At 46.8% G+C, this 17571-nt stretch overlaps 3 protein-coding genes across 6 annotated transcripts; 1 reads left to right on the top strand and 2 right to left on the bottom strand.

Moving 5' to 3' along the window:
- Window positions 1-1431: 1431 nt before the first annotated feature.
- Window positions 1432-15582, bottom strand: LOC122625166 (rho-associated protein kinase 1). Of its 4 annotated transcripts, XM_043805115.1 has the most exons (12): window positions 14960-15581; window positions 14619-14902; window positions 14412-14551; window positions 10627-10772; window positions 10308-10564; window positions 5429-8057; window positions 5090-5364; window positions 4801-4994; window positions 4542-4735; window positions 4373-4478; window positions 4057-4281; window positions 1693-3739 (listed from the first exon to the last, which is right to left on the bottom strand). In XM_043805115.1, exons 3-12 carry the CDS (start codon window positions 14471-14473, stop codon window positions 3655-3657), a joined length of 4173 nt encoding a protein of 1390 aa, XP_043661050.1. In that variant the 5' UTR covers window positions 14474-14551; window positions 14619-14902; window positions 14960-15581; the 3' UTR covers window positions 1693-3654. The 4 variants fall into 4 exon arrangements, with proteins under 4 accessions (XP_043661052.1, XP_043661050.1, XP_043661049.1 ...); XM_043805117.1 differs by lacking the exon at window positions 1693-3739 and adding an exon at window positions 1432-1579 and having other exon boundaries at window positions 14619-15582; XM_043805114.1 differs by having other exon boundaries at window positions 14619-15581.
- Window positions 8202-10163, bottom strand: LOC122625167. Its single transcript, XM_043805119.1, has 2 exons — window positions 9633-10163; window positions 8202-9578 (listed from the first exon to the last, which is right to left on the bottom strand). Exons 1-2 carry the CDS (start codon window positions 9994-9996, stop codon window positions 8335-8337), a joined length of 1608 nt encoding a protein of 535 aa, XP_043661054.1. The 5' UTR covers window positions 9997-10163; the 3' UTR covers window positions 8202-8334.
- A 452-nt stretch (window positions 15583-16034) lies between the features above and the next one.
- On the top strand, window positions 16035-17089 carry LOC122625168 (40S ribosomal protein S19a). Its single transcript, XM_043805120.1, has 3 exons — window positions 16035-16119; window positions 16421-16491; window positions 16576-17089. Exons 2-3 carry the CDS (start codon window positions 16421-16423, stop codon window positions 16973-16975), a joined length of 471 nt encoding a protein of 156 aa, XP_043661055.1. The 5' UTR covers window positions 16035-16119; the 3' UTR covers window positions 16976-17089.
- The last annotated feature ends 482 nt before the right edge of the window (window positions 17090-17571 follow it).

Genomic DNA, 17571 nt, shown 5'->3' with positions numbered 1-17571 from the left:
AACCCAATCCACTCCACTCCACTCCAATCCCAGCCAAGTTAAGTCAAGCCAATCCAATCCGAGCTGAACTGCGTTGAGTTGAGCGGAGTGAAGTGGAGTGGAGTGGAGCCGACTCAGCATTCGCAATTTGTATATTTTATTAATTAATTTATTGATTTTAGGCCAATTGTTGTTTTGGCTCTTTGCCGATCTGGTAAATCCCGATCGCAATACCCATCCCCCGATCCCCGAAAGCAGCCAGCACAGGGCACATCTGTCCCGCATGTAAATCTCTTAGTTCGCGTTCCAAAAATCAGCCAATGGAACACACAAAAATCAAAAATCAAAAAATCAAAAATCAAGTAAGTGAGCAGACGAGTCAGTTATCAACGAAATGCCAATACCCTAGGAAACATAATGAGTTGGTTTGCACTCTGATTCCCAATAGCATCTTTCTGAAGAACATAATGGAAAAAGCCTAGTAACTTAAAACGTAAAATAACAGCATTTTAATGGATATACATAGCTTTCAATCTCAGAATCTCGATTCAATGGCCACCGCATCCGACCGAAATCCATCTGCAAGTCTGGGGGCCCTGAACCAATTCAAGGTATGGAATGGCACCAAATTAAAATGCCGTAAAAGCTGATAAAGCCAGAAATATTTATGCATATTTAGTGGGTTCGTCGCGGCCTTGAACTGATTGGTCAGGGGTGGTGCGGGGGACACAGGGGGCAGGGGGCAGGTACAGGGGCGGTGTCTGAAGGGTGATGGCTGCATATGTTTAATGGGTGACAAAGCTGATGGGCGCTAATTAATCTTCCACACCCAACCATCCAACCATCCGACGACTATCCATCCATCCATCCATCCATCCATCCAATCAGCTAACGATCAAAGCGATTTGAACTCTTGCAGATGTTCTGCGGCCAGGTGTTGATTTTTTGGCGGCACTTGGCTCGGTGGGACATACTAATTAAGCTCTGAAGCCGTCTGGCCAACTCACCTTGAACTACAAAATGTCAGCCAAAATGGCAAAATAAATGTTATAACACATAAGCGAGTTAAACATATGTACATTGATGGCTGATATGCCAGATACAACGCAATGCTGCAGAGCATAAACCAGAAATATTGATAAAAAAAAAAAAAAAAGAAATATATATACGCAATGGGACAATGGCCGCCATTTCCATCCCAGTTCCATTAAGATCCAATCCAAATGCAAATAACGATGCAAATGGAGCTAATGGACCCACTGATTCCGGCATATTTCCATGCCCATCACGTATTTAGGGGCCAGATTAATGCCGCCACATGGAGATTCGAGATTCAGCTACGGATACAGATAAAGATACAGATACGAACCCAAAGAAATAAAGGCAGTTTTATGCAAGTTTTCATGAACCGAATAACTTTAGTTTGCTTTTGATCAGACTTTTCGTTTTGGGCTTAGCTCTAGTCTAGTTAAAGGTACATACAACAAGATGATTTTATTTTCATTAATTGCTTGCGATTCCTGTGGATCATCCCGTACTCTCTAATGCAGTAGAACAGTCTCATCGTTGGCTCTTATACGAGTATGCTGCTCCAGAAGATCTATAATAATAATATAGGGGTAGAAATACTTATATACATACTTATGTGGGGATAACCAAACCAAACCATAATAAAAAAAAACGCAACATAGATGAACAGAAAACAAATGAATACTGATTTTATACACATTATAGTTTTATTTTCTTGACGCTTGCAATTCCATTTGGATGCCAGTCGATTTGAAGGTTCGAGGACAAATGCAATTACAAACGTGGTTAAACTAGAGAGTACAATTAAACATAAACGTAATACGAATGATCATCATAATAATAGTGCAAATAAAATACAAAGTAAAAATGAAAGCAGCGCTTCGATTTCCATATCAAAGTTCGAACTTTACGGCGATCGATAGACGATTAGCGATGAACAATAACCGACTACCGATGTTCAATGAAGGCCCATCAATTCCGAAATATCGCTATTATCGTTACTTTTAAATGCAATCCGCTGGCGCCTCTCACTCTGTACACTCTGTACTCTGTAAAACAAACTACTACTACTACCACTACTTCTCAAATTACAAAACTCAAAACGGGTTCGAAATCATTAGTAAAATCAACATTAATGGAATACAAATCATACAAATTGTAGAGTGCTAAGCTGCTGCCGTTTCTGTTGTCGAACGCTAGATGGCGCCATCGAACAATGATATAAATAAATAATTTGCTTAGCTTACAACTAGAACATATTGGATATTTAATACTTAGACGTAGCCTTTTACACACAACTCTGTGCCGCTTCTCTCGTTTTGTATAGTTAGGTGTACTGTACTGTACTTTACTTTACTGTACTGGACTTTAATTTAGTTTAGTTTAGATTAGTTTACTTTCGATTCATGTTTCGCTCTGTCCATGGCTAGAAACCCTCGATTCCGTTTCGTTTCCATTTCCGCTTCCTGTCGGTAACATAACATTGCATAAGATTTCTGAGTTTTACTTTCCATTTGCCTCAAAGGCAAAATGTTTAAAAACCGCAAATTTAAATGCTCTTCGTAGACCAATTTGGATCGGAACTGGAAACTGAAACAGGACAGTATATTTAGTTGCTTTCGCGTTTTCTATTTAAGTAACTGATTGATACTCGCTTTAATCGATATCGCGCGATTAGTTCCATCTGGTACACGTAAAACTACATTATTTATGTAAAAAAAAAAGAGTGCTCATTAAATGGAATACAAGCTAAGGCTTTGTAAAGTGGCTTTAACTTAGTGCTGGTTTCTTGGTTGCTCGATTCGTTTGTTGTGTTAGCTGGCATGTGGCTTACAGGATATGCTCTCTATGTCTCTACGAATGTATTGTATAGCTCGGTTTCAGTTTTTCAGTTTTCAGTTTACAACTACGAACAACGTTTGGCCAATCGGATTCGCTACTCAACAACAACAGGTATGTATATATATATATATGTATAAAAAATGGAGTTCTTACAAGGCATCAATATGTAAAGAGAAGGGAGATGATGGAGGAAACAACTTCTTCGAACTTCATCTCCCTTTCTGCGACATGGATTCACTTAACTAAGTACAGCTTTCGTCGTTGTGCAGGGCGCGTTGTCAGGTGACAGAATACAATTGCAAGCCGTATTTATATTTATATATATATTAATATAGTATATAAAGTACAACGATGCGAAATATCCATGGTTTATCTGACCCGCTTGACGTTGCCACTTTCGCTATAGGTTTTCTCACCATCCAGTTTGATGTTAGGTAAGCGTTAAACGAGTTGCATTGGCTTTACATGTTCTTTAAGATACAGTTTTAGTTTTAGTATTAGGTTTAGTTTTAGTTTAGTTGTAGTTTAGTTTAGCTTGTAAATTACTCAAAAAATATTTTTGTAGATTACTTTAGCATGTATGTTTAGAGCGTATATTTAAGATAGTAGTTGCAGTTGCCATTCAAGTTGCAGTTGCAGTTGCAGTTGCAGTTGCTCTCTCTTTCTTTTTCTCTCTATATCAGTATCAGTTTGCATAGCGCTAGTTTCGTTGGGGCTGGAGAGTCGCGGCTCCCGGCTCTAGCTGCATTGCCACGCCTGCGATCTGGCATCTGGGATCTGGGATCGCATCGGATCGTTGGGCGTTCATTTCAGCGACGAATTTGCTGGCAGCGTGGCGGAGCGTTGAACATTAACCGCATACGGCTTGTAGGAGGAGCGCGTCGATTGGCTGCCAATTCGGTTCAGGCGATGATGATGATGAATGAATGGTGATGAGGTTGGATGATATGGATGGTCATAATGGTGGTTAGCAGCGACAGTGAGAGGGAGAGAGAGAAAGAAATACCAATCGAGATTAGAGACACACAAATACAGATACGGGGAAACACAAAAGCCATGGGATTGACACAATTTAGATCAGTTAGTAGGATTGGTTTAGGATTCGGAAACACTCTGACTGCTGCTGACTCCCCGGCAACGTCAAGGGTCTTGGTCCTGGGCCTGGGTGTGGGTCTGGTTCTATTTCTGGTTCTGGTTCTGGTTTACCTGGGCGATATCTTGCTGCCATCGGTGCTGTTGTTGTTGGACGAGTTGGCCTTGTATCCACTCTTTTGGATACGCTTCAGCAGGCGCGCCACCCACTGCGACTGCTCCTCGGGCGTGGCGGCCAGCAGCAGCATGTCTCGGGCGCTGCGCGGATCGTGATTCAGCTTGCAGGGCGCCAGCGGGTCGTGCTTGTCCACATGCTCCTTGTGTATCTTGTTGCGGCATCTGGAATCATACACAATCATACATTATCAACGCAAAATGGCAAACAGAAGCAATCCAATTAGATGATATATGTAGAGGTGGTGTTACTGACCTCTTGCATTCGTAAGCCGCCGGCGGCTTGAACATGTGCCACAAAGGCTTCGGGCACACCTCGCAGGCCGTGGGCATGTGGTAGGTGATGTGGACGAACTCGTGACCTATCCAATTGAAATAGGTTTAGTCACATGAAGTGTCATTGTACCGAAAACGTGTTAGCTTACCTTTGTGGACAATGGTGCCCGGGCGCTCCTCGTTGCTATTACCATGCAGCACGCTCACATCCAACTGGCTCTGCTCATCGGGACGGTGGGAGGCGCCCTCGCCGGCGTACAGCAGCTGGAAGATGCGTGGAATCTCTTTGGCATCGGCGCGTATGACATCGCCCTGAGTGACGCTACGAACGTGGTACACCTTGCTGCAGGTTTAAAGGAAACAACAACAATGAAATGCATATTATTTATAAGTATTTAGAATACGCACCTCAGGTCCAGGATGAGCACGGCATCCGTGGTGTTGTGCTTGTCAATGTCCGAGTTGTAGAAGATGATCTTGCGCGACGACACAATGACGTACTGCCGCTTCCAGCCGTGGCCACGTCGCCGGTTCTGCTTGTTGGGCACACTCAGCCAGCCCTCGAAGACCGAGTCCTGTGTGAGGGAGAGCAGAGAGGAGTGCTAGAGAGGTCCGGGAGGAGTGGGAGAGCGTGTGTGTGGTGTGAGTTCTGTGTGAGTGTTCTATGTGGCTGCAGGGCGCTGGCAATAATGCTCACCTGGCTATCCTCGGGATCGTTGTCCGCCGATGAGAGCGACGCCGTCTCGTTGAGCTTGCTCTGCAGATGCTCGATCTCGGTGGCCTTGCAGTCGATCTCCATGATCATCTTCTGCTTGTGCTGCTGCTCCTCGGCGCACAGCTGCTGTAGGTCCTGGTGCTTGAGCAGCAACTGATTGAACTTGTCGCGCTCCTGCGACAGTTCCTGCTGCAGCCGGCGCATCTCCTTCTCCTTCTTGCGCAGCTCGGCGGTGGAGCGCGCCTTGTTCTTTTGTTCTGCGGAATAGAGGTTTGGTAAAGGGATTAGCCAAGGCAGGCAGAGTGTGCGAATGTAACTTACTGGGCAAGTCCGAGTCGCGACGGTTCATCACCTCAGCCAACTTGTTCACTGCCACCTGTTTGAGAAGGACTTCGTTCTTGCACTTATCCAGCAGCTTGTTGATCTCTTCGTCCTTGCTGCTCCTCACCAGCGTGAGCTCCTCCTGCTGCTTCTTGTGCTGCTGGACGAGATCCTCGTACTCGGCTCCCTTCTGGCCCAGCTTCTTGTGCAGTTCGTTTTCGGCCTCCTTGAGCGTGGCTAAGGCCGCCTCCTTGACGTTGATCTCGTTGCGGTGCTTCATGACGAAGTCCTTCAGCTCGAGCTCCTTGATAGTCTTCTCCTTTTCGAGATCCGCCACAGTCTCTTCGGCAATGGAGCGGGCCAAAGCCTCTGAGTCTGCGCGGGCAACGGCCACCTGCACCTGGTGCTTCAGTGAGACGCGTTCCTCCTCAAGATCCTCGATCTTCGATAGCCGCTCAGCGCTCTCTTCGCGATTCTCGTTTGCCTGTGTCTTGTATAGCCGCGAGAAACACTGCTCCGCCTCGAGTTGGGCCTGAAGCTCACGGTTATTGGCCAGCGCCTCGTGATGCGTGCTCTTCAGCTGGGTGAGGTCCTCCTCGAAGCGTCGCTTTGCCTCGCGCTGGGTGGACAGTTCCTTCTGTAGCTGGTTTTCGCGGGATCGCAGATGGGCCACCTCAGAGCTGTGCAGACTGAGTTCTGAGAGCAAGGCATTGCGCTTGCTGTGCTCCTGGTCGAGCTGCGACTGAAGAGCGGCCACCTTCTCCGACTCCTGACGGCACTCGCCCTCGAGCTTCTGGAGGCGTAGCTGAATCTGACGATAGTCCACGGACAACATGCTCAGCTGACGCTCTTTTTCCTGAGAATGCTGGTCGGCCTTGATGCGAGCGGACTTCTCCTCGTTGAGCTTGGACTGCAGTGCCTTTACCTCCTGCAGATTGGCCTCCTCGCGGGAGACGAGGCGCGACTTCTCGGTCTCTTGGTGGGCCTTGACCTCCTGCTGGTAGCGACCCTGGGCCGCCTTCAGTTCGAAGTCGAGGCCGGCATGGGCCTTCTCCAAATCGCTGATCTTCTCAAGCAACGCCCGGTTGTCCTCTTGGGCCTTTTGTTCGCGACTCAGCGTGCGTTCGATGTCGTTGATCAGCGTCTGCATCTTGTTCTCGGCCTCCTTGTGCATCTCCTTGAGCTGCGATCGCAGATTCTTCTCCTGCACCACCAGCGCCTGCAGTTCGGCATTCTCCTGGCCCAGCTCCTCCTTATGCTTTTGGAGCGTGTCGATCATGTCGACCATGTCGCGCACCTTCTCCTCCTGCGACTTGACCGTGAAGTCCAGCTCGGCATTGTGCTTCTTCAGCTTCTGAGTGTGCTCCGTCTCGGTTTTGTAGCTCTGCTCCATCTCAAGCAGCTGCTTTTCCAGTGAGACCACCTTGTCGTTGATGTTGAGGTCGCGGGCCCGCGTCTTTTGCTCGTTTTCCAGATTGCGCTGCGTCTCCACGAGCAGTGCCTCCGTCTTCTTGCGCAGCTCGATCTCCTGCTCCACCTTCTGCATGGCCACCTTGTAGTTGTGCTGCCGCAAAGCCAGATCCTTCTCGTACTCTGAGGCAATCCGCTGCAGCTCCGCCTCGCGCTTTGTTATCAGCTCTATCTGCTGCCGCAGGCCAGCGTCCTGCTGCTCCAAAGCTTCCGACCGGCCGCGCTCCCGCTCGAGCAGCGCCTCCAGGCGCTTCAGCTCGTTGGAGTTCGACGGCCGATGGCGGTGATTGTGCCCGTGGCCGTGATTATTGCTGGCCGCCCCGCTGTTGGCCACATTGGTCTCCTTGGACTCCGCATCCACGGTGTCGCTGGACAGCAGCTGATAGTCGCCCGTGTACGTGAAGCCGATGAAGGGCAGGTGATTGCCATCGAAGCCCTTGGGTATGGGAAACACTTCCTCCGGTTTCTCGTCCCGCTCAATGTCCTCGAAATTCCGCGTATCATCGTCGGAGGAGAGTTCGGGCACCACAGGCGGCACACTCTCGCGAATGTTGTCGAAGGACCAGGTGTCATTGCGGAAAAATGGATGCGCCTTGATGTCCTCGATGCCGTAGCGTCCCAAGCGTTGCGTTCGGTCCGTGAGAAAGGCGCGGATCAGGGCCTTGGCCTGCTCGCTAATCTCCACCTCGGGTGGAAAGCTGAGCGAGTTCTTGTGGTCCATGATCTTGCCGTAGGTGCCCACCAGCGAGTCGGCGTAGAAGGGAGTCTCGCCGAACAGCATCTCGTAGAGGAAGATGCCCACCGACCACCAGTCGCACTCACGTCCATACTCGTTGTCCACGCCCTGCGACTGCAGCACCTCCGGGCTGATGTAGTCCGGCGTGCCCACCGCATTGCTGGACACCACCTGGCCGTTGGCGCCCATTCGCATACAGGTGCCAAAGTCGGCCAGTTTCAGGTGGCCGTAACTGTCCAGGAGCATGTTGTCCGGCTTGACGTCCCGATGCACGAAGCCCATGTTGTGAATGGTGTCCAGCGCGAGCACCACCTCCATCGTGTAGAAGATGGCCCACTTCTCTGGGATGTCGTAGTCACCCATCAGCGAGACTATGTCGCCGCCGGGCATGAAGTCCATCACCATGTATAGGTATTTGGCATCCTGTGAAGAAGGATTTTATGATTAGTCAGTCAGGTTAATTAATTAGTTATCTATTCTTAATATACGAAAATAGCTACTTAAACAATATATAAATTGGTGGTTTCTTTGAAAGAAAAGCAAGTATTTCCAATTTCAGATTGGGCTAACAATTTATTTTTTTATCTAGAATGACATAATTCAAAGTAAAATGAAAATGAAAATTGAAATAGAAACTGAACCTCATCGAATACAAATCAACACAAATAAAAGCCTAATAAGTTGTAAAGAGTTGTGGTCATTAGATCAATTGCACACGATTCCAACGATTCACACGATTGCACACGATTCCAAGACTACTGAACGCCTTGATATTGGGATCTTCAAGATCTTCGGGTTGCGGTTCCAGCTTCAGCAATTCCTCAATACTATAACGTTGCACGCTTGCTTTCTTCATTGGACGATCTTCCCGTTGATCTGCTATTTGCTGACTCTCCATCTGCTGAGTGATAGCAATTGCCATTTTCGGAGCTTTAAAAGTTTTACGATTTGCCCAATTAATAATCGTTTGGAAATGAGTGATATTTCCTTTGCGTTTCTCCGCCGCGAGTTCTTTAGTTGGCAGTGGGCACGGTGGTTTGGCCGTGGTGCCAGGATCAACCTTCTTCACAAACACCGAAGACATGCCAGTGGTGCCATAGACGCCATTGGATTCCCTCAAAGGCAACTTGGTTATTGCTGGAATATTTTCCTTTACGGTGTCCATCTTAGCCTTGTGCTTGGCCCGACGCTGTTCGTCCCATTCCTTGCAGGTGGGTATATATCTATTGGCGGTCATCGTGGCCACTGGATTCTTAGGAGCCACCGGGATCACGTCATTCTTTTCCGGTTTCACAAACTTGATTCGACGTTGCTCGTCCCACTCCTTGGCGGTGGGTATAAATCTTTTGGTTGCCACCGTTGCCACCGTGGCCACCGAAGCCCCAGCCTCCGTATTTTCGGGTTCTTTTAGTGTGCTGATACAGCGGTTGACTGCACGCTTTCTCTGCTCCTGCAGCAAGTGCATCGACTTCGCCAACTTCTTTTCATTCGCAATTTCCAAAAGAGCATACTCGATCCGCTCCTTCTTGGCGGCCCGCAAACGATCCACTTTAATACGATCCTCCAGTGAAAACCTAATGGGCGATCGTGACAGATGCACAACCGGCTGGGCCCCACCGACATTCTCCTTGCCTGGATCCGAAGAGGGCACCAAAGGACCCCTCATGCGTCTTTGTTCGACCAATTTCAGGGCTTCCAGAGCCACCTTTCTATCCTGCTCACGACGCCTCTCCCTGGCCAGCAATGACTTCTCATGGTAGTTCGGATATTGCGGTAGGGCTTCGGAAGAATATGGATCAATATTTTCGTGATCTTCATTTTCCATGTAATCGGCTGAGTTTTTCATAAATAGCTTCTCCTGCAGTGACATTTTCTTTCCCTTGTTGCGAGGAACAAGCACGTAGTCCGAATCATCGATCAGAACCACCTGGGCACTGAGAGCAGCTAAAGGAGAAAGTAATTAAAGCATACCAAATAGACGATCATCAGCTCCCTTACGTCTCTCGTATCTCCTGGGGAATCCTTTCCATGGCAGCACCATAGCCGACGACTTTTCCTTATCCAGGTCCTCGAACATTTTCTTAATTTCATCCATATCGACTTTGTCCGCACCAGCAGCATTCGTTTTCTGCGCATCCAGAATCTCGAACCGTTTCTTTATTTCGGTCAAATCCACAGCAGACTCATCATCATCGGAACTCTCTTCCTTCTTGGAGCGCGGCACAAATTCTTTGGCACTGGCACTTAGATTGCTGGTATCATCTTCTGAATTCTCTTTATCGCCGTCATCATTAAAATAGTTTGGCGGCAATGGCTTCTTTAAGATCTCGAAGAGGGCACGGCTCTTTATCAAATTGTGCATGATTATTGTTTGCGTTCGATTATTATTATTACTCGGTTATTTCGCGGTTTGTTGGCGGCTCGTTTTGTTTGGCAGTTTGGTGCGTATTGTTGGGTAGCCAGGTAAAAGTGATTACGATTAAAAAGCAACGAAAGTAAAAAGCAACGCCTGTCAGGCTAAACAAACTGACTGACGGGAACAGCATGGGTATCTATCTCTCTAACAAGCGAGTAACCTAAAGCTAATCTTTAATAACATGTATATCTATAAGTTGGTTGATTTCCCTTTCAAATCAAAGTTAAACCACGTAGAACACCGAGGAGCCAGCTCACCTGAAAGGCAAAGTGCAGCTGGACGATCCATTCGGAGTTGGCGTGCGCCATGATGTGTCGCTCCTCCCAGAAGAACGCGGAGTCCGGTCGCTTCATCATCTCGAATTTGGACAGCCGCTTCATGGCGTACACCTGGCTGGATGACTTGTGCCGCACCAGCTGCACCTCTCCAAAGGCGCCGGCGCCGATGAGTTTGATGAAGTGGAAATCCTCGACGTTCATGCGCAGCTGATTGATCTGCATGGCCAATGGTTTGTCTGCAAGGCAAGAACAATGATTTTTCATGGATACGATTTAAAAATCGATGGAAAGCACTCACATTTGGCCGCATACTGCTCGATGTTCTTAAGCCGCCTCAGGGAATCGTGGTCACAATCGCTGACCAACGCCGACACCGTGTCCAGCAGGCAGTCCACATTGCAGATGCTGGTCGGATCGCGCATCTCGCGCTCGAGCGTATTCGCCCTGGAAAAAGGAAATCAAGGAAGGGAAATGGGAAATTAGAGGTGTTCCAAAATGCGGATTAATCATCTGCGATTCGTTCGCTGTTTGCACTGTGTGAGTGTTTGATTGTTCAACTGTTCTTCCGTTGGTCGTCATGCAAATCGCTCGCATAAACAAACAAAAAAGGAACAAATCAAATAAGATGATACGAAACGAAACGAAACGAAACTGAAAAACGAGCAAGAACTATGAGGGAAAGTGCGCAGATTACTCATGGACGTGTAAACACCACTTTCCGGGTACACCCCAACCCCAAGACTACAGCTGCGGTCCAAGTAATGGCATTAATAGGTTTGCACATCGTTTCTAGATTTAAGATTTGTTATTATTCCCGATTCAACGAATTTAAGTGGCCATGGATTGGAAATAAACATAAATGTGTGCTGGTCTCATTGTTATGGCAGGGAGTTGAACCATTCAATGGGGGGCATAGTATTTCCCAGAATTTCTTCTGCATTATGCCAATTCTAGTGTGTATGATTTCTGAACAATTTATTGAATAAGCTAAGCACTTCGACAGCAGCGTATGTGCTATCACATTGACCGCAAGTGTCTGCACATTGACAGTGTAAACAAAAAACAGAGACAGGGTTTCAGATCTGGGAATTGAAGTGGCGGTGAGTCAGTGGAGGAGCGGACACCGAATGCCCCGGAGATTTGTCCCAATCGGGTGACTTCAGCGGCAGACAAATGGGCGGCACATGGCCGGATACAGATGAAGGCGTTATCGCAATGGAAACACTAGCCTCCATTGATAACCTGGCAAAGTGCCTAGTGCTGCCTACTCGGACGTTCGGCGACTCCAAAGTACAGGCGGAGTAGGAGTAGTAGCAGGAGGAGGAGGACTTGACTTTATCACCCAGCGCTCTGTTGACTCTGATAAAATGGAATATGCAATGCAAGGAATGCCAGCCATGTGCGGGCCACTGACAGCAACTTGCAGTTGATACGGCTCACTTGAGCAGTTGGAGCTGCCACGATGATGAGCACCATGGGGCTTCTCTCCCTCCTCCGAATGCAACCGTCTACCAACCAGCTACCGCGGGATGGACACCCCTTGGAAACTAGACTTGTGTACACAGATATGAAAGGCAAAGTGGACAAGGCGAAATCAAGCCGATAATTATCTTGCGGTGCGTTAGAACTGATATAAAAAGCAAATTTACTAAGATTTCGTGGAATATTAAATGGGTTAAATGGGAAATCTATCACTTGAATGGAGGTACTCTGACTGAATTGAAATACATTTAATTCAGTCACAATGACTTTCATTTATACGTACATATTTATCAACAAAGCATTTAATTTATGCATTTTTATGAATGGGAAATTCCTGTAACTATAGTATAGTAAAAAAACATAGTACGCTAATGTATTTTATCAGTAAGTGTGTGTATTGTTACAAAAAAAGCATTGTGTTGTGATTCATCAACTGTTTCTCTCTGTATATTTAATATTAAGAAGATAACATATGAAAATCGCATATTTACTTTAAATGTAAACAAAAAGGTAAAGTTCATTGCGGTGAAGGCTACGGCTACTTGGGAAATACATTAATCATCGAAAATAAAATCATGCAAATGCAAATATAGAGAAAGAACTGAGTTTTAATTACAACAAATAGGTATTTGCATACGAGATTACTAGACCATGGGAAAAGCGCTCTTCGAAGTGGAATTTCTCGGCAAATTAAACTACTTATTCGGCAAAGAACAGAACAATTAAATGGGGCTTGGCGGGTGGTTAGATAATTGCGAATTTAAAGGTATTTTCTGCTCATTTTCCGGCTAAAATAAAAGCTAATCCCCGACCGACAGCTCGCTCCCTGCCCATGTGGGTTGGCCCACAGAAACCAAGAGATTTATATGCAATTATAAAAACAAAACACCCGAGATGTCGGAGGAGGAGCCAGTCTGTCAGCGATTGGGAATCGAATCTCGAAGCCAGCTAGACTCAGGCTAAGGCTCAAGCTCAGGCGCAGGCGCAGGCAAACTGCGATGACAGTCGGCGCTAAAAATTGATACTAAAAGGTGTTTGAATTGTTGTGATTTCATCATCGCCACTTACGGCATGACAGAAAAGCCAAAAACAAAACGTTCAAGCAGCGGGTAATAGCAGCACACACACCATACACACACCACACACACACACGCGGCACACACGGCAAGCGCAAAAGCAAACAACTTGGGAAAGTGGAATTTTCAAAAATGCTGCGATGAATTTTCGTTGCCGCTGTTGATTTCGATTTGGCCAAAGCGGCAATGGCAACAACAACATAATTATGAACAACATTATTGACAACAACAACAACAACAACCAACAACAATAGCAACAGCAATAGCAATAATAATACATAATAACCAACGACGACGACGACGACGACGACAACATTATCGTCACCTATAGACAATATAATTTTCAACTTAATTTATACAACGTCGCCAAATTCGATCTGCCTCTTTTTTCTTTTTTCATCCAGTTTACAAATTGAACGCTTCACATTCGACTCTACACACAGAGGTAGATCATCTGCATCTGCGTTGCAGAATCTCTTCACACCTTATTAATTCTAATTAATTATTTGTTCTTCTTTTTGCCCAGGGAACACAAAGGAACTGTTTGGCTTTTATGACCAAATGCGCATTGCAATTGGCAATTCGCAATTCGCAATTGGCCGTTGTTAGTACGCAAATACCTTTACGTTTGCGCTTATGACTGCTTACAACAGATACCGAGTGGATGGGTAATAAAATTTAAGAATTTATATGCATAGTCGACGCTGCGAAATGGCTAGGCAATGGCAGGTTGAATTTTTGGAATTCGGAATGCTGCAAGCGAACCAGGACAACTGGGAGCTGTGGGATGTGAGCTGGATGAAGCTGGAAGCTAGGAGCTAGGAGCGTGGAGAGCAACGTACCGTTCCGGCTCGCACGAATGGAGGGCGGCGGGCATTAGCCATGTCCACATGCCCTATACCGTCTACTGTCCAATGGGAGAAACCGGCGGGATGCTATCTAACCGACTGAGGAAGGGGGTGGTGTGCTGACAACCTTTTTGGCCCAAAACGATGCAGCCGATGCAACGCGACGCCTGCAACTGACAAACGGCGGCATCAGCCACTGTGCGTTCGTTTCAGTTCGCTTTTCGTTTTGGCTTTTGGTTTGGTTACAAATTTTAATGCGAAAATGGCAAATTTATTATAAAGTCGCCCCCCGTTTTGTTCACTCGCTTGTCAATTTGATTGCCGCGCTGTCGCTTTGAACATGAGATATGGAAGGTGTTTGCCAGCGGTGTATTACTTTTTGATTTGTTTTGGCCAGGTCCGTTTGGCTTGCGCTGAATTGTGCTAACTGGCTGGTTAGCTGCTTAGCTGGCCGCTTGGCCGCTTGGCTGCTTGGCCAGTTGAACAAATCACAAATCTGTCTGTAAAAACCGCACGTATCTGTGCGATGGCTACTGCCACTTCTACTTCTACCTCTACTTCTACTTCTACTATTGCTGCTGCTGCTGCTGCTACTGCTACTGCTACTGGGGCTGCCATTCAGGTGACAATTAATTGAGTGGCGCAGTCGCTTTTGGGCCGCCATCTCGAGCACTCACCGGCGCCGTCGTTCCACATCCATGCTGCGCTGCTTGGTCACAGGTTCTCGTCCAGCTGGCATGCAAATGCAAGATAACAAGCTGATACTGCTGCTCCAGCTACTGCTTCCTGGTGGTTAACTGCTGCTCCGGTGCTGCAACTGAAAGCGAACAGTTTAACAGAATTCTCTTCTAGGCACACATATATTTATATGTATATATATTTACCTGCCAGGAGTTGGCCGTCTGTCTATGCTGGGAATGCTAATGGTAATGAGGAGGCACGCGTCAAGCGCTAGCTGTTTGCTGTTTGCTGTTCTGGCGATGAGGTCACGAGCGTTTCGTTGGATTTCTGGCTAACTGCTGCCACTGAATGCGATTCGAATACGGATGGGGACGTGGTTGGGGATGGGAATGGGGATTGGGCACTTGGCGCTGGCTTCTTTTGGTGGAGTGCCGCCAACGCCACATGCGGACGCAGCCGAGCACCCGGGCGTTCCCAGGTGCGTTTCCTACACAGCAGACAGGTGTGCTATCAATTCCCGGAAAATGCTACTCGGCTACTCTACCTTCGTGTGGCAGTGGAATCGCACCGATCACGATGACCAGGATGAGCAGGTTGACCAGGATGCAGGATGTTTGTTGGGTAAACAAGGGGACAGGGATTATTGGCCGAGTCCGCTTGGCATGCAACAGTTGTGTCAACACTTGTGGCCAAAAAAACCTGGCCAAAAAGGCGATTCTTGCGGATGGGGGGTGTTGAAGGTAGGCTTTGTTTCTCGGCTTTTGAGTTGTGTGTTTTTGTGTGCCCCAATCTTGTTGCTTTTTCCTTCTTCTTTTTTTTTTTGTTAATTCCAACGATACCTCTCTGCGCACACACTCACACAAGCGCACGCACACCAGCGCACTGCGAACGGCGAACGTAGCAAGCGCTACAACAACAATAACAAGGCGCTCCACACACACACGCGCACACACCGATGTGCGTCACACCGACGTGCTGTCCGTCGGCAGCGGGGGAAACGCGCGGGGGGGCGGGACGGGACGGGGGCGGCTGACCGCCCAAATTGCGAATGTCCAGTTTGGGCCGCGGCCAAATCGATCAATTTGGTTTCAATTAGACGCTGCGCGTTGCACTTATTTTATTTCGGCTCGGTGCTGGTAGAGATGGCAATTGTGTTTACATATCGACGGTGAAGTATCGGAGTAGCAAGTCGCCGATGAAAATACTAGAAAATACCAAGGCCAACAGGTGGCGCTTCAACTGGCACTGGTGCTGCGAAAATATCGATTGCTTGCGTGATCGATAGGTCTTTCGTTATTCGATATTCTCTCAAACTACCTTCGTTGATAGTCATATCAATTGACTACTACTAAAATACAAAATTTAGCTACCAACATAGAACGATAAAATCACAGGTAAATATCTAAATATTGAATTTCTTAAAGAAATTGAAAATATAATCATACGAACATGCTAATTTAAACAAGGTCTTGAAATGGCAATGAATCTATATTATCTTGGTTTTTATATTGGTTTATTTATATTATAAAAATATCTGTAAATTAATTACATACATTGCCCAGAGTGTCATTAATCGAAACCTTGATAGTTCGCTCCACAGATATTCGATTAATCGATACTAACGCCAGTGACTGGCCCAGCTCTATTAACCGCAGCCAACTTCACGCGCCTTGTTCTTTTTTCCGGTTGACTTTAACGAGAAAGGTTGTGCACGAATTCTTTTCAAGTGAATTATCTTTTTTTTTTATGTTTTGAATGGGTGAAATTAAATGAAAGAGCCTACGCCAGGTTGCAAATAACACAATGGGGAGGCCGTAAACACGAAACGAGTGATTTTTACGGGTTAAAACTCCGACTGGCAATTTTTTGTTGTGCCCCTGCATGTGTGTGTTCGAGAGAAAGAGAGGGAGTGTGTGTGTGAGAGAGAGAATCGTGGAAATCGCGACAACGTGTTTTTGGCAGCATTTTAAAAGATTACCATTTGTTTTTCCCGTTCTCCCCGCAGATGCCAGGCGTCACAGTGAAGGATATTGACCAGCACGCGGTTACCAAGGCGGTCGCCGTCTTCTTGAAGAAGTGAGTATTTAACATGAAGTATATTTCCACCACATAACCTCACAATCCATTTGTTTATCACCCGAAAACGAAAAAACCATATAGGACTGGCAAGTTGAAGGTGCCCGACCAGATGGACATCGTCAAGACCGCCAAATTCAAGGAGCTGGCGCCCTACGATCCCGACTGGTTCTACGTGCGTTGCGCCTCGATCCTGCGCCACCTGTACCACCGCAGTCCCGCTGGAGTCGGTTCCATCACCAAGATCTACGGCGGACGCAAGCGCAACGGTGTCCACCCCTCGCACTTCTGCCGCGCCGCCGACGGTGCTGCCCGCAAGGCTCTGCAGGCCTTGGAGCACGCCCGTTTGGTCGAGAAGCACCCGGATGGTGGTCGCAAACTGAGCTCCATTGGACAGCGGGATTTGGACCGTATTGCAAACCAGATCGTGTTCAAGCAGCGCGATGCCGCTAAGCAGACCGGGCCCCTTGTTATTTCCAAGTAATCACACTGCGCCCCTTCGAATTCTAAAAACATATTTTAGACTTCTATTGTAAGCGCTTTTTGTTTGCACGAGAGAGATGAGAAAATAAAACCAACCACAATTTGTAAAAGTCTACGAAACAAGCGTTCTAAGGATGCTAGAAACATTTTTTTATGCGGTCTGTGCAATCAGGGGAATAGCTCTTAGCTAAAATGATGCAAAAAAGGGGCGATCATTTAATCTGAGGAAGCTGTTCATATTAGTAATATGCATGTGCGGAGAACAATGTGGTGTCCCTACCATATCAGCTACATATCTATTTTGATAGTTGGCTCAATATTGCCCATAAAATATACTATTTCCGAGCTATAACGTTCATCACATGAGTAAGTGGCTTCCATGTTGAGTTGGGACTCTGCCTTCAGTAGGCACCTCGATTCATTAGCAATCTAGTGTTAGTGTGCTTGCCTGCCTTACAGAATTAAACATTTTTAATCTATACGTACTGCTCATGTGCAACAGCTTAGTTTATCAAAATTCAGTCGTCATGTATTTAAAGTATTCCGTTTTTGTGGAACATACACAGATGTTTGAGGGTACGTTTCTTTTAAAAATGT

This window comes from Drosophila teissieri, chromosome X (genome assembly GCF_016746235.2).
Source record: "Drosophila teissieri strain GT53w chromosome X, Prin_Dtei_1.1, whole genome shotgun sequence".
In the NCBI taxonomy this organism is placed as follows: Eukaryota; Metazoa; Arthropoda; class Insecta; order Diptera; family Drosophilidae; genus Drosophila; species Drosophila teissieri.
This window is presented reverse-complemented; position numbering and strand designations above follow the sequence as displayed.

Coding starts and splice junctions, on each gene's coding strand:
- LOC122625167 (XM_043805119.1), bottom strand. CDS start 9,996: ATGCACAATTTGATAAAGAGCCGTGCCCTCTTCGAGATCTTAAAGAAG. Junction 9,579..9,632: donor CCCCAGGAGATACGAGAGAC/GTAAGGGAGCTG, acceptor TTTCTCCTTTAG/CTGCTCTCAGTGCCCAGGTG.
- LOC122625166 (XM_043805114.1), bottom strand. CDS start 14,473: ATGCCAGCTGGACGAGAACCTGTGACCAAGCAGCGCAGCATGGATGTG. Junction 10,565..10,626: donor CGAGCAGTATGCGGCCAAAT/GTGAGTGCTTTC, acceptor CTTGCCTTGCAG/ACAAACCATTGGCCATGCAG. Junction 4,736..4,800: donor GTGCTCATCCTGGACCTGAG/GTGCGTATTCTA, acceptor TTAAACCTGCAG/CAAGGTGTACCACGTTCGTA.
- LOC122625168 (XM_043805120.1), top strand. CDS start 16,421: ATGCCAGGCGTCACAGTGAAGGATATTGACCAGCACGCGGTTACCAAG. Junction 16,492..16,575: donor GTCGCCGTCTTCTTGAAGAA/GTGAGTATTTAA, acceptor AAAACCATATAG/GACTGGCAAGTTGAAGGTGC.